General features: G+C 37.4%; 2 protein-coding genes across 3 annotated transcripts; both read left to right on the top strand.

Moving 5' to 3' along the window:
- The first annotated feature begins 170 nt into the window (after positions 1-170).
- Positions 171-1,164, top strand: LOC136798758 (L-seryl-tRNA(Sec) kinase-like). Its single transcript, XM_067055425.1, has one exon. The coding sequence runs from the start codon at positions 172-174 to the stop codon at positions 1,150-1,152; it is 981 nt and encodes a 326-aa protein (XP_066911526.1). The 5' UTR covers position 171; the 3' UTR covers positions 1,153-1,164.
- Positions 1,165-1,487: 323 nt separating this feature from the next.
- LOC136798759 (CBY1-interacting BAR domain-containing protein 1-like) lies at positions 1,488-25,977 on the top strand. Of its 2 annotated transcripts, none has more exons than XM_067055428.1 (2): positions 1,488-1,734; positions 23,752-25,977. In XM_067055428.1, exons 1-2 carry the CDS (start codon positions 1,524-1,526, stop codon positions 24,567-24,569), a joined length of 1,029 nt encoding a protein of 342 aa, XP_066911529.1. In that variant the 5' UTR covers positions 1,488-1,523; the 3' UTR covers positions 24,570-25,977. The 2 variants fall into 2 exon arrangements, with proteins under 2 accessions (XP_066911529.1, XP_066911528.1); XM_067055427.1 differs by lacking the exon at positions 1,488-1,734 and adding an exon at positions 22,998-23,512.
- Positions 25,978-26,156: the final 179 nt, after the last annotated feature.

The following is a 26,156-nucleotide window of genomic DNA, read 5'->3' on the forward strand; positions in this document are numbered from 1 at the left end:
AACCGACCTGATGGGTCATTTTTGATAGTTCCGAGTGTTCAAAGGTTTAAAATTTCTCCTGCTTCACCGTCTTTTTATAACCAGGTCAGTGAGTTAAGACCTGTTCAGTTTCAAATCCTGATTTGAAGTTTTCGAATCTCTTTTTTTTTTGTAGGCTTTACAGATAAAAACATGAAAATCACAATTTGTTTGGTCTTTGGTTTGCCAGCTGTTGGTAAAACAACATTCTGTGGACAACTGATGAACCATCCTGGTCATACTTCCCTCAATAGATATTTATTTACATACGATGACTTGATGCCAGAGAAATTAATCTTCGAAGATGAAAATTTTGAAGGTTTATGGAAATCACATCGTCATAAAGTCTTTCAGAATGTAGAAAATTGCATAATTCAAATAAAAACGGGTGATTATGAATGTAACGTCTTTAAGGAACTGTGTACATGTTTTCAAAATGGTAGCATGGGTTGTGAGGAGCATGTTTTGTTCATTGATGATAACTTCTTTTACAGTAGTATGCGGTATGCTTATTACCAACTGGCTCGTAAAATGGCATGCAGTTTTTGTCAAATTTTCATTAAAGCTCCAGAAGATTTAGATTTACTTTTCAAACGGAATAAAAATCGGAAATCGTCTGTCCCGGAAGAAACAATACTGAAAATGAGCCGGTTATTCGAATCAACCGACCCAGGATTGAACCATTGGGAGAAAAATACGACTTCTTTTGATTGTTTTGACCTTCAGAGTAACAACAGTGATGGGTTTTCTTTGAAAGTGTTCGAATTTGTTAACCGTTGCTCTTTGGAAATTGTTCCACCTGTTCTCACGGAAGAGGAAATAGAGGAACGTCGATTAAACCGGCAGAAAAATATCGAGAATTATCACCATCAATGTGATCAACTTCTAAGAAAACATGTGTCTAAAGAAATGGCAATCGCTAAAAATGAAAAAATGATGAATAAGACCGAATTGAAGGAATTGGCGAAATTATTGAATGATCGCAGAAAGAAATATTTGACGAAAATTCGCGACGGAAATGCTATTCGCGTTGACGAGGATGAAATAATTTTATTTGATGAGAAATGGTTGAATACTGAAAATGAGAAAATAGAAGTGTTCTTTAAAGAATGCACTCTTTTAGAAGAACTTTGAAAAGACCGTGAATTCTTCCACGTTTTATCTTTTAAGAGTCAAAGTTGTTTCAACATTAGAATTTCTGTAAAATAAATTCTGAATGAATGTCCTTTTTACTATAAAAATGTTTCGAAGGTCTGTTTTTAATAACGCGAACGGGGTTTGAGAAAAACTATCACTTATATATTTGTGTTTTCCTTTGGGTGCTTGTATTTAGAAATAGCTCTTTAGACATCTTGCAAAACAAAAACAGATTTTAAGAGAAAGAAATTATTTTTAAGTAAGCTTTCCAAGGCGAATTTGTTCGTTTTGCTTTCGGTAGTGAACTAATAAACACAAATTGTCCTTTTCAGCAAAAATAAGAAACAATAAAATAAGAAAAAAGAAGGATGTATGGGACTGGGAACCAACCACTTTATTCACCAAACCTTCGTGGTGGCGGCGGCGCAGGCGGTTCCATGTATAACCAACCTACTTACCAGTCAACTCAATCCTTACCTCCACAACCAAACAATATTGGAGGTCTGAACCCGAGCTTCCTCGCACAACAACAACAATCACCACAGCCAATGGGATTACAGCAAAGAAGTTATTCAACAGGTAAGGGATTTAATATTCTTGATCGTTCTGCTGGCAAAATAAAACGTCAATAAATTTGAATATAGGGGGTGGAGGATATAACATTTTTTAGAAATATACCCCCGGACATTGTGAATTATGACCCCCGGACAACGGATCTCACCCCCCAGCCAAGCATCAGTTGACCCCCGGACATTCAAAATCACCCCTAATCAGAGCAAGTTTGCCCCTAAAACAAGGCAAATTTTGCAGATTCTTCACTACCCCTCGGATGAAATATCAAATTTATCATCCATACCCCTCATGTACAAAAATTTTCTGGAAGAGCCCAATTTAGCATTCAATCCGCATCGTCCATGATGTAATGTTAGATAGACGTTGAAACAAGGCCGTGTTAGTTTGAACGTAGTTACTCTTAAAGCTTTTCTTTTCTCTCTGATTACACATATCATCCTACATAAGTGGATTCAGATGGATTACCGAACACCTCTTAACGTTAACACTGTGAACAATAAGATCCCAAAATAGTCGTTTCCCTGAAAGCTTTTGGATTAGCGCTTATGGATGCATTAACTAATAGCCTCGATGCATTATTACAAATTTTCTGATCACCTTTTGAGTTATAAAACTTAGAATTAAAAAAGGTCTACCATTGGTCCATCTAGGAAATGATCCTCTTCTCACATTACATAATGTTTGGAAATAACATGCTTGACTTTCCAGTCCCTTCTCGATATTATGATTCTTACAGGGTACGACCCGCCCTTTACCTAAGAGGTTGAACTGAATTAGCTTCTGAGGTTTCTACTTATGATGTCAGCATTTAACAAGCCGTCTTCGTATATTATTTTTGAAGTAAGAATTAACACTCGAAACGACTAAACTTTTTACAGACAAATTTTAGATTTGGAATTGTTGAGAACATTTTTATCAGGCTCTCTTCTAAAGTCATTTGTATGTATTTTAAATGACTAAACTTCTCAGCCTGGCGAGCTCGTAATTTGGGAACTAAACAGAACTAAAGTGGGAGCAGACGAAAATGCAGTTAATACTCTTACTCTTCATTGCTACTGGCTACTCATTTTTCCGCTGCAAAATGTAACTTCAACCTTATTCTAATCAATAACAAAATTTTCGAAACGTATGTAGCCTTTCCTCCTGTCAATCATTTGGTAAAAAAAAACCTTCCTTGTGCCCTTTCTGCGTCCTGCTCCCCTCTAGAGTTTAAAAGCTTTTGAATTTTCTAATTGAATAGATTTGGTTTGGTTCTAAACACTGTCACCCCCCTACTATAGAGCATCTAGTAGCCGTTAGATTTTTATAGTCATTTTCAAAAAGTTCTTTGTTAAATTACAAACGAAAATAACTTTTCATAGCATTTTAGCTCAGCAGATTTTGCGCAATTTCAGGCATAGTGGTAAACATGATTTTTCTTTTATAAGAATATACTTTATAAAAATATTTATGATGAAATTAGCCAAAAAAATAAGAATATGTGCTAAGAATACCACCATCTTCGGATTTTGCAACGAAACCTAAGAATGTCAATTTTAGAGCATTTACCTGTAAATTGCCAATCATTCCCCAGTAATGCTAAAACTTTCACAAAAAGCCAAATTGTTTTTTTTTTTTTTTTTTTTTTTTTTTTTTTTTTATCTATAGTATATGAAACACGAACAAATAGTACAAAACTAAGGGTTCCTAACCTCCCGCAAAAGGACCACCAGATCATACCGCCAGGAGGAAGGAACCCAAACTAAGCTAACAATAAATTAATAAATCAATTGATAAATGCATGGAAAAAAAAACTTACTACAGAGGATAAATACTAACAAAAAAATAAAAAACAAAAACAAAAAGAGCTTGGAGAGCAGTTAGAGTAAAAGACTAAAATAACGGTCCCCCAAAACGGCTTGTGTCACGGATAAATTTTATTGTTATACTCAATATATCATGATTTTGGACAATGCTAAAATCGGGGTCGCCATAAAGAAGTATTCTACACAATGTTTTGGGATTAAATGGAAACAAGGTTATGTCAAGTTGAAGAAGGCTGTCAAACATCACAAGTCTGTCATTAGAGTAATCAGAGCAATGCATCAAAAAATGCTGTGTTGTTTCTACTGAATTTTGTCGACAGTTGCAGAAGGGGTCAACTGTGTCTGCAAAATTATGCCTGAACTTATGCTCACGAAGATGACTGAAACCAACCCTTAATCGGTTAAGGAGAACAACACCATCGTTGTCACTAGCTCTGAAAATTGAGTTAGCACTGGGTCTGAGAAATCGGAGAATTGCTTGCTTGAAAGACTTAATAGTGGGAAGATTTCGTATATGATCTCCGAGGTTATTCCATTCATTTATGCAAAAAGGAAAGAAAGAGGCACGATAACGCTCGGTTCTACAGAAAGGTGCCTCGAGTGGTGGTTTTATCCTTCGCCCTGCATTGCGTTCTTCCTCTCCTCTCTGGGGAGGAAGAATATTCGTAAGATAAGCAGGAGCAAAGCCATTGATTATTTTATAAAAAAATACGAGTCTTCTAATTAACCGTCTGTCTGCCAGGCTTTCAAAGCCTAGCTCAAGGTATATTTTTTCTCTGGATGTTCCTCTGAAGCATCCAGTAATTGCAAGACAGGCATCATATTGAACAGACTCGAGTTTTTCAGAAAATGTAGAATTACCAGGACGATCATATACGATATCTCCATAATCTAGGTGTGGTCTAACATAGGTTTTGTATATAGTGACAAGAGATTCCCTGGGTAGAAACTTACGAAGTCTGCGAATTGTTTGAGGGATTGCATGCTACGTTTAGGCTTGGTTTGGATTCTAGACTAAGAATACCATAAGAATATTTCAGGATGATTTTCCCCAATAAGCTAAGAATATCCATGATGAAAAAATAGCGTGTAGTAGTTATCATCCTTGACTCCCGCCTGGGAGGCCCGAGTTCGATACCCACTATGTCACTACGATTCACTTAGCAAGTAAATGTACCTTCGCCCGAGTCAAACCATGCTATGTGAGGGAAATTCGGTACCTTAAGGGAACTTATTTTGGCGGGAACTAATTTTGGCGTTCAGCAAAAATCTTAAAGACTTTTAATTTTGGCGGGAACTTATTTGGCGAATGATGAAATTTTTTAATTTTGGTGAGAACTAATTTTGGCGAATGACGGCGTAAATCTGTTCTATTTTGTCTTATTTTGAGCAATTTTGATGAATTTCAGGGGTTATTTAAGCAAGAAAACAAAAACTTAAATTTTGGCGGGAACTTATTTTGACGAGTGAGCAAAATATTTAATTTTGGCGGGAACTAATTTTGGCGAATTTTGTCTAAATTTGCCAAATCCGCCAAAATTAGTTCCCGCCAAAATAAGTTCCCTTAATGTACCATTTACTCTTATGCAAGAATGTGAGTAAATGAGACAGACATCGTGACGTGCCGCGGCCTCGCGTGAGCATCGCTCTCCCAGTGTCGTTTGATTGTCATGATATATATATGGCTTGGCAGCTCGCGTCTATCAAGTCGGAGTGTGTCTCAGCGCCGTGACGCCAACTCTTTCGGGAGTAGGACCTATCCCGAATGCATTCGAAGGGCTCATATGTATCTATCTATATATGACGAAACCCTGAAATTCGTGTAAATGATAGTATAGGTTGGACAGGAAGAAACTCAAAATAGTATTAAAAAAAAAGATTCATGATGACATATTAACTTTTCCCGTGACTTCATAATGCTCATTGATAAAGTTTATTCAGACTTATTAGGCAGTCCCTTCATTGATGATAGATGAAGACAGCTTCCAAACCTTGATGAACTTCCCCAAGACGGATATCTAATAAGGCCATCAATTAACGTCGCTCCTAACATTTGCTTACACAGCATTTTTTGAAACAAAAGGAAGAACTACTTCCCTCCCTACTCTGTACCAGAGTGTATCTCACGTAAAACGTAGCGTGGCCTCTACGGGAATGAATTTTGAAATTTCCGTATAAATCTTTTTACAGACAACCCCCTCCCACGTATTTTAGGAATAAATTTTGAGAAACTCTTCTGCTTTGTCAGCATAAGGGGTGCGCCTCTTTTCGTTATCATACAAAGAATACTTTTCAAAAGTTTTTTAAGTCAAATTATGATATATTTTTCTGATGTTATGTTTATAATACAATTATTAGAATACCTTAGAACTACCATATAATCAAATGAAAAAGCCGTTAAGTACTTCATAAATGCTATTATCCGCGTATGTGTTGCAGAATTTCGGTAAGCATGTCTGGAGTATTTGTTATCTGCAAGTTCTTTGTCTGTTGATTTTCTCTTGCTTATTAATTGAGTCGTTTGTGGTTGACATAATCCCTTCGTTTTCTTTCACATTCTTCTGTATCAATGCTGGTTAGGTTTCTGAACTACTTTTTCCCCTTGGTTTGTTCAGTACTCTTCTCTCATTTTTTGTCCAATGTCTTTATATCCTACCTTCCTATAGGTCGAAAGGTGAAAGTGATAAATTTTCCCCATCTGCTGACTGTTGGACTTTTATTTGCACAGTTCCATCAAACATCTGTCACAGCTTGCTCGATTGTGCTTTCACGATCCCTTTGAATGTGACCCACTGTGATGCAAGGGAAAACCTTTTCGGCGTGTCGAAGGAACTCGTGTCGCAAGTTTGAGATAGAAGTCGTGAAACCCATGGCGTGATTGCACTGTAAAGGAAAGCGATTGCCGAGATGATGGTCTCCGCTTCGTAAATAGCCTGTGTGATGCGTCCTTGAAAGAAAGTAGCCACCGTAATTTGTAGCAGCACTGTTGGCAGCCAACAAAGTTGAAACAAACCGACTGTGACGACGAACATCAAGGCGATTCTTGCGTTCTCCTTGTTGCGTTTCTTGATTTGCGCTTCGTTCTTGTTGTCCCCGGGAAACGAGCGTCTTCGGAGAAGGATGATAAGCTTCAGGTACAAAATGGTGATACAAAACATCGGGTTTATGTACAGCACCAATGACACAATGATTGATCCGATTGCGAATTCCGATTTTCCTGGATAATTGATCCAGGCGTTGAAGCATGTTTCACGATCTCCGATGATTTGTTGAGGGCTGTGGATATTGGTTGCTACGATAGCGATCACAGCTGCGAATGACCACGCCATCCCGAGTAAGAATTTGGTGTGTCTTTTACTGGAAATCATTTCTTGAATTGGACTTGCGATGGCTCGGTAGCGTTGTATTGCGATGGCCATTATACAAAAATTTGAGACGGTTTGGAAATAATACTGTACGAATGTTGTGATGTAACAGATTGTCTCCCCTAGTAACCAACGGCTCCAGAAAAGCTCCATTAAATTGGTAAGAGCTGGGAAGGTGGTGATTGCCAGGTTGGCGATACTGATGTTCAGTATCATGATACTGACTGGTGTGAAGCATCCTTTGGTCTTCCACAGCGCCACGATGACAAAGATGTTGCCATAATAGGAAGACATGAGATATGAAACTATGAAGAAGATAGATTCACTACGTCGCTCATCTTCGTGGATGGAGTTGATTTGACTGATGTTGAAACTTGTTCCGTTCTCAATAATCATTTCTATTGGTTAGTCTGGCTCTTCCCTTGTTTAAGTCCGTCCCCTCTGATTAACTTTTTATTCTTTTTATTCTGATGTTGCTTGAAGCGATGGAAAATTTCCCGGTTTGTTTTCCAGACTTGCGGTCGGTCTTTTAATTGATTGTTATTCAAAACAGTATCCCTATTATCTCGTTTTGCTAGGGAAGAAGTTTCTCGTCTGAGGTTTTCTTAAAGCTTCCTTCTTCTTCTTGTGGTTGGACTTCAATGGTCAAAACCAAACCTCAATCGTGTTGAGATGTCTGGCTTCAAAGCAAGCTGATTGGTTTATCTTTGAAATTTGTTATTTTTCTTCATTCATTCGTTGTACATCTTCAATCATCTAGATTGTAAGTTGAGAGACATGATTTTTCACGAAAGATGACTTCTTTTATAGTGAAATGTCCTATTGTGTTTGCTAACTCTCTACCATGGCAACCATGTTAAGTTATGTAACGAAGAGAGAAGGTTTAAAAACGAAAGAAAAACAGGATAGTAGGGGGCAGAATACATCTCCGTTCGATTTTTCTGATAAAAGCACTTTCTTAACGGATTTGAGATATTTGACCTTAGAAGAACCCAAAAAAATAGGGTGGCAATTTTTTAAATGTCGTTTTGGGTATTTTACAGACCAGAATGGAAACGCTCTAAAAATCACTTATTTGGCAATATCTACTCGAAATATTGATATTTTTCACTGAAATTTTGACTGGAAATAGGCATCAGTAACAGTAACTTTCTCATCCATCAAAAAAATTATTTCTTTAAAAACGTGTATTTTACAGACCAAAGTCTATTTTGAGGTTTCTGGTCAGTAAAATGTCCCAGATAAATTTTTTTTCTTCGACTTTCTAGTTATAGCTCCCTCTTACTAATGTCTAAATACTGGGGTAATTTCAAGTCGGTCGGGCAATTAGTTCCCGAGTAATCGTGAATTTTGTAATTTACAGACCAGAATTTTCGGATGAGCTGGAGTTTTTACAAGCTGGGATGCGATTTTCTTTGTGTGTATTTTACGGAACAAGCACACCCGATATGTTATACCTCCAAAATATTCTCTAACCCCAAGTTCCGAAGTCCCGAGTTGAACTATATCAATATTCTCTCCAAAAAGATTAAACAGCCCAGGTCCCGAGGTCCCGAGTTGAGCTATGTTCTCTTCACCCAAATAACCCCACACCCCTAGGTCCCGAGGTCCCGAGTTGAACTATATCAATATTATTTCCAAAAGATCTACAACCCTAGGTCCCGAGGTCCCGAGGTCCCGAAGTCCCGAGCTGAACTGTAGCAACACTCTCCAAAGTATCTACAACCCCAGGTCCCGAGGTCCCGAAGTCCCGAGTTGAACTGTGCCAACACTCTCCAAAGTATCTACAACCCCAGGTCCCGAAGTCCCGAGTTGAACTGTGCCAACACTCTCCAAAGTATCTACAACCCCAGGTCCCGAGGTCCCGAAGGCCCGAGTTGAACTGTGCCAACACTCTCCAAAGTATCTACTCCCCCAAGTCCCGAGGTCCCGAGTTGAGTTATGTATGTTCTCTTCACCCATAAAAACCCACACCCCAGGCCCCGAGGCCCCGAGTTGAGTTATGTGATTTTAAAATCGAAGAAAAGTGCTGACTCAGCAAAAATAAGCGTTTTTAACGATTTTAAAATTGTTATATCTCGCCAACGGCTGATCTAAACATATTAAACCATATATTTTTATGAAAGCTCATGATCAGGGCTACATAATGAGCTTGTCGATGTTCCAATTTATTGCTCTCAGTAAAAATGCTGACGTCATCAAAATCGTCATTTTTTGGACTTTAGAGGTCATATCTCGGGACTACGTGGTCGGGACTTCGGGACTTGGGGGAGTTCATACTTTGGAGAGTGTTGGCACAGTTCAACTCGGGACTTCGGGACCTCGGGACCTCGGGACCTGGGGTTGTAGATACTTTGGAGAGTGTTGTTATAGTTCAACTCGGGACTTCAGGACCTCGGAACCTGTGGGTGTAGATAGTTTTGACAGTGTTGGCATAATTCAACTCGGGACTTCGGGACCTCGGGACTTGGGGTTGTAGATACTTTGGAGAGTGTTGGCACAGTTCAACTCGGGACTTCGGGACCTCGGGACTTCGGGACCTCGGGACCTGGGGTTGTAGATACTTTGGAGAGTGTTGGCACAGTTCAACTCGGGACTTCGGGACCTCGGGACCTGGGGGTTGTAGATACTTTGGAGAGTGTTGGCACAGTCCAACTCGGGACTTCGGGACCTCGGGACCCGGGGTTGTAGATACTTTGGAGAGTGTTGGCACAGTTCAACTCGGGACTTCGGGACCTCGGGACTTGGGGTTGTAGATACTTTGGAGAGTGTTGGTACAGTTCAACTCGGGACTTCGGGACCTCGGGACCTGGGGTTGTAGATACTTTGGAGAGAATTGGCACAGTTCAACTCGGGACTTCGGGACCTCGGGACTTGGGGGAGTAGATACTTTGGAGAGTGTTGGCACAGTTCAACTCGGGACTTCGGGACCTCGGGACCTGGGGTTGTAGATACTTTGGATAGTGTTGGCACAGTTCAACTCGGGACTTCGGGACTCAAGGGGATTAAGGCGGGGTCAAAATGCTTGCAACGTTACAAATCATTTTCAGAAGCTCATTTTGGGCTCAAACGAAGCGTATGACGAAGTAGAATAGGATTCAGTCTAGGCAGATGTTTTTTCATTTTGAAATTTTGCGTAATTCGCAAAAATCCTCAATTTTGCGCTATTTTGATGACGTCATGAAAATTGAAATCCCAATAACTTTTGATAGAATTATCAGAATAATTTCAAATTTTGACCAAAGATGCATATTATTAATGTTTTTAGGATTAGAAAAAAATTTTAATAAAATTTGATGACGTCATCACTTTTCAGCCAAAAAACTAAAATCCTTAAAAAATGCTGACGTCATCAAGATTTTGAAAATTTTTTGAAATCTTTTGAAAATCTGCATTGAAATGCATCTTTGGTGAAAGTTTGAAATTATTTTGATGATTCTATCAAAAGTTATTGGAATTTCAATTTTTATGACGTCATCAAAATAGCGCAAAATTGAGGATTATTGCGAATTACGCAAAATTTCAAAATGAAAAAACATCTGCCTAGACTGAATCTTATTCTAATTAGTTATACGCTTCGTTTGAGCCCAAAACGAGCTTCTGAAAATTATTTGTAACGTTGCAAGGATTTTGACCTCCACGAACCCGCCTTAATCCCCTTGAGGACCTCGGGACCTGGGGTTGTAGATACTTTGGAGAGTGTTGGCACAGTTCAACTCGGGACTTCGGGACCTCGGGACCTGGGGTTGTAGATACTTTGGAGAGTGTTGGCACAGTTCAACTCGGGACTTCGGGACATCGGGACTTCGGGACCTCGGGACCTGGGGTTGTAGATACTTTGGAGAGTGTTGGCACAGTTCAACTCGGGACTTCGGGACCTCGGGACCTGGGGTTGTAGATACTTTGGAGAGTGTTGGCACAGTTCAACTCGGGACTTCGGGACCTCGGGACTTGGGGGAGTAGATACTTTGGAGAGTGTTGGCACAGTTCAACTCGGGACTTCGGGACCTCGGGACCTGGGGTTGTAGATACTTTGGAGAGTGTTGGCACAGTTCAACTCGGGACTTCGGGACCTCGGGACCTGGGGTTGTAGATACTTTGGAGAGTGTTGGCACAGTTCAACTCGGGACTTCGGGACCTCGGGACCCGGGGTTGTAGATACTTTGGAGAGTGTTGGCACAGTTCAACTCGGGACTTCGGGACCTCGGGACCTGGGGTTGTAGATACTTTGGAGAGTGTTGGCACAGTTCAACTCGGGACTTCGGGACCTCGGGACCTGGGGTTGTAGATACTTTGGAGAGTGTTGTGGACGCTTGAGGTATTTATCTTTTATTTACCTCCTATCTGTTCTGTATTTTATAAATCAATTCTACTGTATACGATAGGAAAAAGTTCTATGCTCAAAGCATCTCTGATTTGTAAGTATCTTGTAAAAACTCCAGCTTGACCCGAATTTTTAAAGGCCCAAAAATCTATCTTTTTTCCCCGTCTAATATCGAATTGTTCCTAAAATGGTTGGCTGGGATTTTTCTTTTTTTTTGCCATATCGCATTTCTATCTTTGAGGGAAAAAAATATTTAATATTTATGATAGTCCACCGTGGTAATTTACAGACCAGAATATATTAACACTCTACAATCACGTAATTCATGTCAAAAATAAAGCTTTTCTGAATCAAAATAAACAAATTTATCTATAAAAGCCCCTTGCAAACAAGAATCAATGAATACAAACTTCTCTGCTAAAACGTAAGGCTTGTCCCTAATAAGCAAATAATGACTAAGAAAACCTGAAAACTGTGTCTCGTGGGAATTAATTTTTGCGAATCAGCGAAAAGATTTTAGTGACCATTTAATTTCGTTAATTGAGGGGTCATTCGTGAAATTCGCGAAATTTTCTGACATTAAAGTATGTACAACAATATCTAATTATGAAATTTCAAGAGAAAGATTGATGAGAAACATATTTATTCTTCGTCATCGCTAACGTCCTCGTCACTTTCATTTCCTATCACTAAGTCCTCGTCGTCATCATCATCGCAACCATCGTTCTCAAAGTCGTCAGAGCACTTACTGTACACATGTCCGTGCAAATGAGTTTGTTCTTTCGACAGATGCATCGGGCAGTGCTACAATCCGATACAATTGTTTTCAAAGAATTCCTCGATGATTTGAGACATCTGTGGAGCAGTCAAAACGAATCGATCCAGGGCGGTTTGTTTACGGAGAAATTGCCGGCTTCAAAGAAATTCCAAGTGTCACGATCTTCGCTTTTTAGAGTGAGCATTTCTTTCAGGTAAACCGGCGTCAATCTCGCATAGTTGAGCTGGTCGTGAGCAAAAATAAAGCTGACCACTGACCTTCTCTGGAGGCTCGAATAAAGAGGAGAAGGTTTTCCACCATTCTCATGTAATTGCGATAAAAGAGGGCCTGCATGGTTAAAGAAGAATCGACTTTCTCGAGTGCTTTGGTAACTCCATGATTAGCAATGATCGATAAAGCTTTGTTGTGGATTTGCTTGCCAACGCCTTCCAATCTTTCAATTTGTTGCAAAGGTTTGGCGATATTTTTGTCGGTACTGATAGCATTTTCAAAATAAGAAGGGCACATTGCAAGATACAGCATGGTGTGAGCTTCAACTGCACGCTTCATGTGCTTACCATCGATTATTTGTCCTTTTGTCACTGACCATACACGTCTGCTTCAACAAAGATTTGATCAAGTCCACTACTCTCAATGTATTTCCCGATTACTTTCAACATGGCAAACACAGAATGTAGTTCTCCCATTCGAAAAATTAAATTCTTAGCAATGTCCTCGTTTGCTTTCAATAATAAACACTTATTGTACAGTTGTAGATCTACAGATACAATGGTTTTCTTTGTTGGATTGACAGTGTCTTTGATTTGCTGGACTCGTTTTAGCGATGATGTGTAAAGATTACTCCAATCTGTAGGAGACCCTTTCAGCAATGGCAAACTGCAGCACGTAGTTTTTGGTAAAGCGTCCGTTGTCAACGAGTTGTAAGCAGACCAAGTAGGTATATCAAGGGCGGTGCTGGTATCGCGGTACTTTCTTAATACCCAGGTTGAGGTTTTCGTTCTGGAACTCTTTCAGAGGCTCGAGATCAATTTTCAGATCGGACTTGAAGGTAAGGTTTAGCGGTTTTGGTGGATTGCATTGATAGACCTTGGAAAAGTGGTCTTCCTTGAATTTTGTTTTCAGGTCTACTTAACTTAACTCTCTCGAAATTTAATGGTGATTGCGAGTTTTCGGTAAATTTTTGGCACGCGATCATCCCTGTACCATGGAACTCTCCTTTTCCATCAGGTGTATCGTTCTCGAAATCGCTGTTGTCAATTACAAAATAAGGACGCTCGCCACTCTCAACATTTAACTTTTGGTGGCATGTAACAGCCTTAGTTCTCATCCATCACTTTACATACATGATTTGCAAGTTGATTTTGTAAGCTCGCACACTTTTTGTAATTTATCGAACTGTTAACTTTAGCAAGAGTGTCAATAACCTCTTTGCTTCAGGTTTTCTGGTAAACATACATCCCCAGGCCAACCATATTAGGGGTCTCTTTGGTATTATAAAAACCTAAATCGTTGGTAGTTCTCGTTGTATCGTCTGATTTTCTTGTACGAACTTGGTCGTTTGTTTTGACAGCACCGATCAACATTTGAATAGTCGAATTTGTTGTGGTTTTAATCTCCTCGATCTTTCGCTTGGACGCAATATTCTCTCTTGGGCCAGCGATTGCCCACTTCACAAAAGATTTCAAAGGTGAGGATATATCGAAATTATTCAAACTTCCACTAAATTTCCATTTCGAATGATTTAACAATTCTGATCGAACAATTTTGGAAGCTTTGAACAAAACATTCATATCGTGACTAGTTGCACAGAAAATAGTATCGGCAGCATCATATTTTGTTGACAACATTGAAACTTTTTCCGACTGATTCTTTTGTTCTGGTTTCGTGAACTCGATGTCGGTAATGTTCTTATTTAGCAACGTTTTAAGATTAACTTTTTTGTGATCTTTTACTGTTGACTGAGCATCGAGGAAGTCATTGTATGCATCGTTTATGTCACTCATGTTTAATACTGTGGATGTACGAATCTCCGAATCAACGAGATGGATAATTCTTTTTGCCAGATTTCTACCTTGTTTGATGTTACTTTCTTTCCTTTGATCCTTTCCATCTGTCTCTGACTATCTACCCAGCAGTATCGATGGTAACGAACATCATTAGCTACCCCATCATCGGCAGCCGAAATTGAATTAAGTCGGATGAACAGTGTTTTGTCAGTTAGATTACGTGAAACCTCAAACATTCGATTGCCCATTTCCAAAAATTCAACTGTGTGTAGCGATTCTGGGCGATACTTCTGACATATTACATATAAATCCTTATATTAAATATCGTTCCGGATGAAGATCTCAATCGCTTGCAAACACTTTGATCAACAGCATCTGAAGGTCGTTTCTCAGGTCGTCTAACAACAGTCTTCGGTGCAGAAACTTTGCCTTGCAAGCTTTCATCGTAACGTTTTCGTACTTGTGTGATAGTTTTAATATGTGTACACGATTTATAGCATCTTCCATGATATTTAGCTGATTTCTTTTGTAAATGTTCAGCGGAATAGTCGGATAATCGTTGGTATAGCCCCACAATACTAACGTCTTTACAATCATTTCTCTCTTTTAACGCTTCTTTCAAAGCTTTTCCGTTTGTCTGTTTCTTGCCAGATTATACATTTTTCAAAGTCCGTGTCGTTGTTCATTTGCATATTCAACTTTTTATTGTTTAATTAAAAAAAAGAGAGAATTGAGATTCTGAAAATATTACTGAAGATAAGAAATTCGAAATAATAAACAAGATTCAAAATAATAAGAAAAGTAAATTTTGAATTTTCTCCTTGTGATGTAACATTTACCTAGTGACCTAATGTTTTGGTCAAAACTTCAAAATTCTGGTCTGTAAATTATAAAAATCATGATTACTCGGAAACTAATTGCCCGACCGACTTGAAATTACCCCAGTATTTAGACATTAGTAAGAGGGAGCTATAACTAGAAATTCGAAGAAAAAAAATTAATCTGAGACATTTTACTGACTAGAAACCTCAAAATAGACTTTGGTCTGTAAAATACACGCTTTTAAAGAAATAATTTTTTTGATGGATGGGAAAGTTACCTGTTACTGATGCCTATGTCCAGTCAAAATCTCAGTGAAAAATACTAATATTTCGAGTAGATATTGCCAAATAAGTGATTTTTAGGGCGTTTCCATTCTGGTCTGTAAAATACCCAAAACGACATTAAAAAAATTGCCACCCTATTTTTTTGGGTTCTACTAAGGTCAAATATCTCAAATCCGTTGAGAAAGTGCTTTTATCAGAAAAATCGAACGGGACTTATTTCACATGTATTCTGACCCCTACTAGGAGAATTCAAAGTAGATGCTCACGCGTCAAAAAAGAACTAGTTTCTATTTTTAATATTTTGATACAGGTTTTGTAAGCACGTCTTTTGTAAGTATTTCAAGCTTCTAACAGATTCATGTTAACCGCCGTTTTTTTCTTGCTGAGATCTTCGGAGACAGTTTCCTTATCCCGGCCTATCAAAAATGCTGACTTTTGCAAAAAGACCCACATTGAGTTGTGCAAACAACAGGATACCAATTTCCGCCAAATTTCTAACAACTCCATTTTCTCTTTTAATTTTCAAGTCTAGAATCAGGTGTTGCTATCAGCGCAGAAAAAAATCCCTCATTTTGATTTATGCCCAAATGTTCTTCAAATTGATGAAGAAACGTTGTTTCATATTGTCTTACATTCTCGGCTTTTACTCTAAATGTCGTGGTATATCCCAACCGCAATATGTATATTCTCGTTTAGACTATACATTTTCTCGACTACATTCTTTTAATAAGCATATATAGAGTGCGGTACCCAGTTGGTGTGATAACCCAGTTGGCGTAAATTTCGACTTTGGGTACTAATTGGACAAAATCTATAGCGTTTCAGAGAAAAAGAGGATCAGAGTTTTAAAGGGGTATCTTTTAGTGGCTTATAGAGAAAAAGTTAGGAATAAGAATCCACCATAGCAGTTAGGGTGCACAACTTTGTAACAGTACTTGAAGAAATGCAAATTTTCGCAAAAGTTCTATTATTTCTACGTTTTATTGTAACAGCCTTTTATGTCAAGAAAATAAGATCTTTCCTCGCCAGAAATTAGTTCACGCGGAGAAGGATTCTTCCTCTAGCAATTAAAAAAAGTTTCATTGCAAAAACTTTCATCTTTTAGAAGATATCGAAGACCGGGTACCGAGAAAGAATAGCACTTACCCAGTTGACGTGCTACCTAAAAATAGCATTAAAAGTCATTGTAGTGTAAGCAATTCTAACGTTAAATCAAAGTGGGGTCAAAATTAACTGGTGCTGGAGAGAAATTTGCAAAAAAGACAAAATTGCGAAAAATGACATTGCCTTTTTTCAACTCTCTATCTCGCAAATATAAATAGAGAATGTTGAATTTTACCACAGATATCGAATAGGTTTCAGCTTTTATAAAGCGATTTTCGAACCGTTATTAATAAAAAACTAAATCAAATAAGTGTTTTGTACTCCCTTCGGTAGTGACTATTTGAATGCGAAAAGAAATCTCAGCAAAATATACTGCCGATATAAATAAACGGGGATCTTTATAAACTCACACCAACTGGGTACCCCACTCTACATTAAAAATTTCTGTTTTGTTGTATTTTATAGCATTAATCTTTGAAATTTTGCCATTTCAAAAGTTAAATTAAAGAAAAAACAGCAAAGTTTTATTTCAAAATTGAGCAAAAGCTTTTCGCTAAAAAATTATAGCATTATGGTCACGTGTATGCATTAACGTGGTGTTGTGGAAAGTAAAGGGGGCAATCCTTTGGGACGTCGAGGAAAAGATGGGGAACTTTAAAAAACAATAAAAACGAGGAAATATTTTGACGAACTGAAGATCGAGTAGATATTTAAACATCTAGAAAGTTTGCATTACCAAATCAGGCCTGACCATGTTTGAAGTTTGGGGCGATCCAAGTAAAGTTATATCAGATAGGTAAAATCAACTTTTCCACATATTTAACCGTAACACTGTTTGATTCTGGTGTAAATTCAACGTTCTTACTTTACTTGTATAATATAGTATCTTCATTCCACGCAATAAGAGAAGTTCAACTGTTGTCGGCAAATTCGGCCAACCCTCGTCTATGGTAAAAAAGGCCTGCTCCTTTAGAGCTTAAGCGTTTTCTGGGGTAATACGTCATATAAGAATATTTCAGATACCTCTTAGGGTAACATCAAACGAAATAGATGAGGAATGATTGAAGTTTTCAAAATCTCCGTTTCGGAGAAATATTAGAAGAAAAATTGAATTTGAGATTGTCACTTTTGGTCTGATTAGCAGACGTAAGAACTGACGTAACTTAACGTAAGAACTGACGTAATCTTATTCTTCATCAGTCAAAAGAGGGGCCAAATTTGGGGCCTGGAATTTTTGCGTTTTTTCCGAGTTATTTGGAGTGTGTCGTCATAATTAATTTAATGAATTACTGAATGATGCCGTCGTCAAATCTGATAAATTGAGGTTTCATTTCAGGTCGGCATTTCGTCACATCTGTTATAAGTTTAGAATAATTCCGAGTTGAGATTTACGAAATAACTTTGAAAATTATAATTTGGAAAAAACTATTCACCCCCCCCCCCACCCCAAAATAAACCTTTCAAAGGTCCCGTTTTGCTTTTTTATTTTGAAGTTTTCCGTCAATCGCATATAAGAATGTTAGAAAAATTAAGTACGGGAGATGAGTTTTTCATAGTAGTGCGACACTACTGCAGTAGTAGGCCCAGAATCTCTATTCTTTTGAAGATGTTGAGTAAGTTGTTATGTTATAAGCGGATTAAAAGCTCAACGGTTGCTTTCGTTCGAAAAGTTACAATGCAATAAAAACGATCGATGCTGTCTGTCGCATTCTCACGTTCATTTTGCAAGCCTTGTCCGAAATGGTTTGTTAAGTGGTTTTAAAGTTCGAGACTAGATAATTCCCACTTGGTGGTAGGAGGGTATAATAGTTATGGAGTGTTTGTCGATGATGAAACTATATATAGCTAGCGGCTTATAGTTCTCTCTAAATCCCCAATTAGTGCTATTTACCAATGACTTTTTCCTTTTGTTCTCCTCTTTATATAACCTAAATCTCTGATTTTTCAGGTTTTACCAAATTTACGTACCTTTGCAAAAATCCGCCATTATGGAATTTTGAAGAGGCGGTTCCTTACGCAAATCGAATGTTCCATGATAATGGAAGTTACGTAACTTAGTCAAACTGATAAACTTATGAAGGCTCCGTGGTCTTCTGGTAATCTTTGCACCCCAAATTAACGCCGTCCCTTTAATCATCACAGCCAATCTTAAATCTTACGCAAATTAGGACCTTATATAGTAGTGAAATAAAGTACAACCTTCTGCGCAAAGGAGCCCCGTTTTACGAAATAGCCGTTAATTCATCGCAAGCCAAAAAAATAACACAAATAAAGGCTGGTGAAAAGGGCCGATAATGTAAGTCCTTTCGCTTTATAGTGCGTAAGTGTGTAAAGTGTGTAAGTGTTTCTCATAATGAATTAAAACTATTATTGGCCCAGCGATAGCATATGGGCCTTTCATTAGCCCTTTGCTGTTACGCTAGGGTCTCCCCTGTGTTCGCGCATCACACGGGTTTTATGGTTTACAGGCTAAAGCTTCCATATATTCAACATGAACCCGACTGGATGTATTCGTGTTTAAATGAATTACATAATATGTTATATTATACTACGGTGTTTGCAAATTGTATATTATACTACTGCATTATACATTATGTTGTTCTATTATTATTCTGTTATTATGTAATGTTAGATATAATACAGTCAGGAGTACATTCAACATGAACCCGACTGAATGTATTTGACTGGAAAGGATAACGAAAAGATAAGACAGGAATTCCAATTTAATTCCAAGGAAGTTAATCAAAAGATGGCTGATGCCTGCATCCAAAAAACAACAAACTTACGTTGAAGCTTGGTTTCTTCATTCATGCCAACATGACACAACTATTTGATTCATATTAAGATTTGCTCGAGTATTAAGTGAGCAATCAATAACTAAGTATAACTAACAACTTTTTTACCAGAAAAACAAGACAAATCAATATGAAATGGTTGGTGACTGGAAATAAAATTTCCAAAAAGTCAATGGTGTTGAATCATGCTGGCGGATGATTATGATCTTCATGCAAGTTTTTACTACCATTGTTTACATTGATGTTATTCAACATTATTGTGCCATGCCAACATGATTGATGCATGAAACACCGTGAAACTTATTGAACTTTTATATGAGTATGACAATCTGATTATCATATCAGCTTTGGGTAGAATTTTATCACAGATGTATATATGTATTGTATGAAATACTTATTGATATACAGTTAAACAAAATTGATATATGGCAAAAACAAAACAGAGCAAACGTTGGATTGGTCAGGTCACGCTATAAAAGTCAAACTTTCGAGTCAATATCATATCCAATCAAACAGAATGGACAATCAAATTGAATTGCAAATTTCCTGAAGAAACTCTATATACTGTAGATTTGATTGCACTTTTGGTATCATTTGAAGGTCTAAAGGTCCAGGCAAATGGAATGCTTAAAAACGACCAAAGATATTTGAGATATGTGACCTTCCATGTAGCGATTTGTTCGGTTACGGATAACTTTACAGATTTTACAGCTAACAGTCATTGTTTACCAATATCTAGATTGGTTTAGGCCACAATTACAAATACTTGTGTTTGTCGTCCGACCGACTGATAATTTCTCTTAATTTTCCGATTATTTTGAGTCAGGAAGTCGCAAAATTGTCTGAATTTTTTTAACTATTCCATCCTTTGCTTCACCTGCCATCTTTACTTCAATCGTACATTTCATTGTTTTATGGGAAAATTCTTTTTCAAAATATAATGGAGATATTCAGGTCGGGAAAAAATTCCGGGGAAATAGCCTATTTGTTGGTGCATGTCGATCTAGGTGGGTGTCTTCTCCCCTGAATATTTTTTTCTTGAGAAGTTGTTCTTCAAATTAGTTTTCAACGTTGGCTCGGTTCAAATTTTTTCATCTATGGCTCAAAATTTTGGTAATTTCTCATAAAAATGTTAATTTCATTAAAAAGCGCAGTTTATTTTTCATGAATCCTATTAGAAGTTTTGTGATGCATTTTTTTGCTTCCGAGTCAAGTAACCGATATAGTGCAATGGCAGCATTAATCTTTCATACGCATTTCGGTGGGATGCTAATGCGACTAACTGTTTGTGGGAAATCTTTTGACTACCTTTGCTTAATACAGTATACTATTAATTGAAATCTTAAACAAAATTAGAATGCCATACTGTTTTTGTGAATTTTGTCCAAATTGTCAACATTGAAATTTCTCAGTAAATATGAGATCATCGTCTAATAAATGTTGGCTATTTTCAACAATTAAAACAATATGATTAAGATTTAATGAAAAATTAAAGGATTGTTTATTATGGTGCGTTTTGTAACTTTAATTAAATTTTTATAATTTTTTGAAGCGTAGTTTATGCAGCTGTATATATGTAGTATTATTTTTTTTTAATTGTCGGTTACCTATGAGTTCCCATGTTAAAGATCTACTACTATAAGATTTAAACTCCAAACACCCTCATACAAATAATTATCTCTTCAAAGGAAAAACATTATTTTAGTTTATTTCCCTGTGTATACCAACCTAGCGAAATAATTGAACCACTTTTATAAGTTCCTAATCAATTAGTTCAAATTTTAAACCTCTATATAAAAGGTAGTTGTAACAGGAAAAATAGTACAAAAAGCGTCCAATATCAGATTCAGACATAAAGAAAATGTACCTCGCAATTACGTAAATTAAACACAGTCAGATAAAAAATTTACACGCGTATTTCGCATAAGCGTAAGACAATCGCTGGGCCTTCACGCCGCTAAGGCGTCTTGTTGAAATTGGGATGCTTCGAAGTACCTCTGTACCAAGTTAGTAGTACCAAAGGATAAATTCGTTTTTCTTAATTTTTCATCATTTTCTGAATTAAAATGTTTCTTCTCACTCAATTATTTTTTCAACGATATATAATTTGTTAAAATTGAAGTTTCAGTTGATGAAATGGCATGGAAATTAAAAGTTAACACATTTAAAGCGAGTATTGTTATTTAGCAAAGGGATGGCCGTTTCGTTATATAATATTGTATTTTTTTACAAAAAACGTTCCTACTACGCGTTCCTCCTTCATTTCAATGTATGTTCATATTCCCATGTTCTTTTTTTCGGCTTTATGGAGGATTGACCGGGGGTTTACTTACTTATGAAAAGAACATCATTGGGAAATGTTATGCAAAATCTGAAACCGCTGAGAAAGAATAGTAAAACGTAGAGATTTACAGATTTCTTGGAAATGGATGAAATCAGAATATATATTTTCTTATATGAATGGGCTTTAGTACATGGGGGGGGGGGGGGGGGAGGATATATTGGATATATTGTCCGGGGGTTAATGAAAAATCTACAAAATTTGCCTTGTATGGGGCAAAACTGCCCTGTTTAGGGGTAATTATGAATGTCTGGGGAGTCAACTGATGCTTGTCCGGGGGGGGGGTTAGATCTGCTGTCCGGGGGTATAAAAAGTCACATTGCCTGGGGTCCCAATAATGTTATATCCTCCACCCCCTCATATTCAAGTTTTTTTCTGGAAGAGCCCAATACACTAGGGAATGAGATAGCGATTATTTCTTCTATATGTGTATTATAATGATATTTATGACCGCTGCCTCTCTAAAGATAAAAGGGACCTTTAGCATCTAGGACGGCAACTTTGAAAAAGTAGGGTAGCATTGAACAAAAAGAAAGCCCTTACAGTATGTGACCCCCAAAACGTCGATCGAATCTAAAATTTCTCTCAAATCTAGAGGAAAAGAGGTTTTACGAAAAAAAATTTCTGCATGCAAAACTTTAACATCTCTACTTTATTTCCCGAAAGTTCTTTTCAAAATGTTCAACACTATTTTTCAATCTCTTAAAGATATATCTTTAAATCTCTTTTCTAATGGCCCCCAAAACGTACGTTTGCAATTTTGGCGATTTATCGAGATCTCTTTAAAATATGAATACAAAATTTTGACCCTAGTTTAGAAATGTGATTTAGAGGGTTTTGGGTAGAATTTGTTTGGTAAAATTTTTACAGTACACCATGGTTGTTAAAATGCAGGTTTTGGGCCCCCAAAACGTAGGCTAGTTAACATCAAATTATTGAGCCTAGTGGTAATAGGGGAAGAAATTATGAACATATTTTTGTTTTCCCTTAAATTTACGACCCGATGGATGTTTATAAGCTGTTATAAGATATTTCAAGATTTTCGATGATGCAAAGTCCAAAATGTGTGTAGGAAAATGGACAGAAAAGTCTAAAGACTAGCTGATGGCGAGCTCTTGAAAATCGCTTGAAACACTAATTTTCCTTATGCAGCTATTTTTCTGATTTTAAAAATCCTTTATTACTGTTGGTCTAATCACAATAAACCATATAAAAGCCTATGATCAGGGGGGTCATGATGTGCTGGTCGGTGTTTCGATTAATGAACAAAAGCTGACTCCATCAAAAATGCTTGATTTCAAAAGTGACCCCATCTTCTCGTCGAGAGCAATCAGATGGTTTAATCAGTTCTACAATTTGAAAAACCAGTTATCAATAGTGTCCTCCGCCTTGCCCCTTGATAATGTTTGCTATATTAGGATTATAGGTGTTGAAGTTTCAGTGTTTTAAAGAAGGGTGTTACTTCTTGTTGACCCAGCATGGAGGAAAGACATTCATTATGTCTTTGCCAGCTATTATTGTGTCATCTTAATTCGATTAATTAGAAATTCACTCTCGAGAATTCGAATTTAATTTGTCGACAAAGAAGCAAGGAGAAATCAGAAAACTATGATTCAAGTTGATACTAGCCTGACACAGTAGTAATGGATCCCATCTTATATTTCTCAACAGCCATATAAAGTTGAATAATTTATTAGCCTGTGCATGCAAATTTAGAGTTTTCTTTTGTAGCTACATTAGAGTATAGGCTAAATAATTCATTATATGAACTGCAGCGTTTCATGTATTTTTACACTTTTTCGTGAATGTGAAAAAGTGAAAGAAGAGGCTTTTCTTAATGTAATATTATCGCTATTGAAACATTTTATGAAGCTTGGTTGATTGAGTGAGATCTTTTGTGGATTTGACTTGCGATGGAAGAGGTTGAGAAGGAATATGTTGGAAAAGCGAGAGAGATGATTTCCTCACCTGAGATAGATGAAGATTATTATGAAGAAGTGTCTGAACTCGAAAATCATGAACGTGATGAAGGGGAGAGGAATAATAACAATGATTTACCCAACCGAAATGAACTGATAAAGGATGATAAAACTGTCGAAAAAACTGTTGATGATCTTCTACGTCGTGACGATGAAAACAAAGATGAAGATTATATCATGTGTACGCGTCTACCTCTTCACTTCTCTGCGAAATGTTACAGTTTGTTATCTGCTTCTTCGTCCCATCTCTCTCTCTCTACGAGATAGAAAGCGAAGGAATAGATGGGTATTTTGATTTAGATAGGATTATCAAACTTCAAGGTTTTTTTCGACACCGGTGGAAGATTTTTGACGTTCACTTGGGTCTCACGCTGAAAGAAATCTGCTTCCTATCACAAATCTTCTTCTTTATCTTTACAGGGGATTTGAAGACATCGATTCGTTCAGGAGAGCAGAAGAATAAAGTTGTAACGGAGAACATCGAAAAGATTGAAAACCATTTTCCGCAGATGGTGCAAGACATCAACCTCTACACTGTTCGATCTGCAAAACTCCGCGATGCTGGCGATCAATTCTCGAAATCATTGCGCCAATACGCGGGCACAGAAGTCCCTGCATTGCAACAAGGATTAGGCGCGTTTGCTGAATGTTTTGCCGCGGTTCAAGATCACCGAAACGCGCTTGTAACACGTTTAGAGAATCGTGTTGTTCAAGGATTCGCTGTGTATGAAACGCGATGTAAACAAGCACGTGTGGATGTCAAACAACACAACACAGCCCACACAAAGGAAGTCAGGGAACACAAATCCTTTGAAAATGTCAAATCCAAAAGCACACAACAGTTTGAACTCGCAAAAGCTGAAACGAAATTCAAAAAAGCTGCCGAAGAAGCGAACCGGTCCGCCAATACTTTGAAAGATCAAATTTCCGATTTCGAAAGACAGAAAACTCGAGATTTGAAGAAAGTGTTTGGTGAATTTATGTTGAGCGAGATGATGTTTTACGCGAAAGCGCTCGAAATTTACACGCGGGCTTACCAAGAACTGAACGAAATAGATGAAGAAGAGGGAATCGATCAGCTACACCAATCATTGAAATTATCGCAACCACAACTGACGCCTGGTGGTGGTGGCGGAGGTTATATGTATGGCGGATCCGCCCCCACCCTAGCCACGCCTCAACATCAACCCCATCGCTCACATTCCGCTTCGACGCCGCAGCTTGAGCGGACTTTTTAGAAGACTAGACGAAAGATGATATTAAGAACTACCTTTGGTGTTTTAGTTTTTTAAGATTTTAGGTTTCACAAATTATTACAAATTTTTATTAGCAACCCAGATTTATGGCTCAGGGCTTAAATTGCTAGCTCAATCTCTGAGAAATTCCCCATAACCATCCCTTATAGTATACCATAGTAAAGATTTTTAGGTCAAGGGCGATAGTTAGCTTCATTAGTTAGATTTTTCTAAAAAAGCTTCTTTTTTACGAGATGGTGAAATTCATTTGGCTGACTTCAGGACCCTCGAGCCTTGATTGCTTAAAAAAGTGTGCTCAGATGTTTGGCAAGCAAATATACTTTTTTTCTGATGTTCCATATTTTGAGGGGTTTGATCGAGATGAACTGTAGGTTTTTAATTTTTTTTACAATGTAAAGTTTTTATTTATTTTGCTAACTTCCTTTGTGCTTGATTATTACAGGGTATTCTCGTACTCTTAGGCGAGCTCTTAGGTTCCAAATAAAGGGGGGGGGGGTGGAAAATTTTCGAGATTTTAATAAACGGGGAAGGAGACCTAAATTTGATCGACAAAAGGCAGGTTTTTTCGTTTTTTTTGTCGTTTTTTACTACTTTATAGAGTCAACCAGCAACAAATTTTGTTTGATATCTTTTGATTGAATGAATATTTTTGAAAAATTTTTTGACAGTGATAATGATCTAAGATTGAAGAATCACTTCTGTGAAAATGATAATTATACCACATTTCTACAAGAAGTTGATTTTTTCTTCTTCATTTTTCATTTTCATTTTCCTTTTTTTTCTCAATTTTTTTACTTGATAATATTCCACTCACGAATATCTTTTTAACGAGCACAAAACCGCAACTTGATTCGAATTCTATCAAAAGTTACAGCCATTTTTTTCTCCAGCTGCAAATTATTTCGAGACAGACTTTAATTGCCGGGAGGTTGGATATTGTTCTTCTGAAAACCCAAAATAAGGTTAATATAGCCTAAAATCAGGCTATTTAGAGCAAAATAAGGGGCCTTCTCTTTGACAGCTGGAAATATTCTTAAAAATTAATAAACGGGGGGTCCTAATAAGGTCCGGGGGGGTTGGAAAATTTACAAGCGGGGGGTGGCCGTTTATTTGGGACAAGCTGGAGTTTTTACAAGCTCTTATTTGATTTGGTTGGTCGTTAACATGTAGTAAAAACAATTTTGTTACTTTTTTTAAAGAACGCGTCATCTCTATTACCTCAAACCACCAATTAGTGAAGTATCTTATAAAAACTCCAGCTCATCCCGTTTATTTGGAACCTAAGAGTACATTTCTGGGTTGTTATTGAAATTAAGCACAATAGAAGTAAACGGTTGATTTTAAGATTTTTTACGAAGATTTTTATATGCATATATCAGTCATAAATTTATGTTTTAAAGTTGTTGTCAGACTAAACTCTACGCATCATTTTTTGGTCCTATAAATTAACCTTTGTCCGTTCCTTCGTCTGTTCGTCTGTTCGATTTTTTGCACAAAGATGCATAACTATAAACCCTCGAATGTGACGGAGCCCGATTTTCAAAAAAAAAATTTTTGGGCAAATTTGGG

This window comes from Clytia hemisphaerica, unplaced genomic scaffold (genome assembly GCF_902728285.1).
Source record: "Clytia hemisphaerica strain Z4C2 unplaced genomic scaffold, Clytia hemisphaerica genome assembly, whole genome shotgun sequence".
Taxonomy (NCBI): Eukaryota; Metazoa; Cnidaria; class Hydrozoa; order Leptothecata; family Clytiidae; genus Clytia; species Clytia hemisphaerica.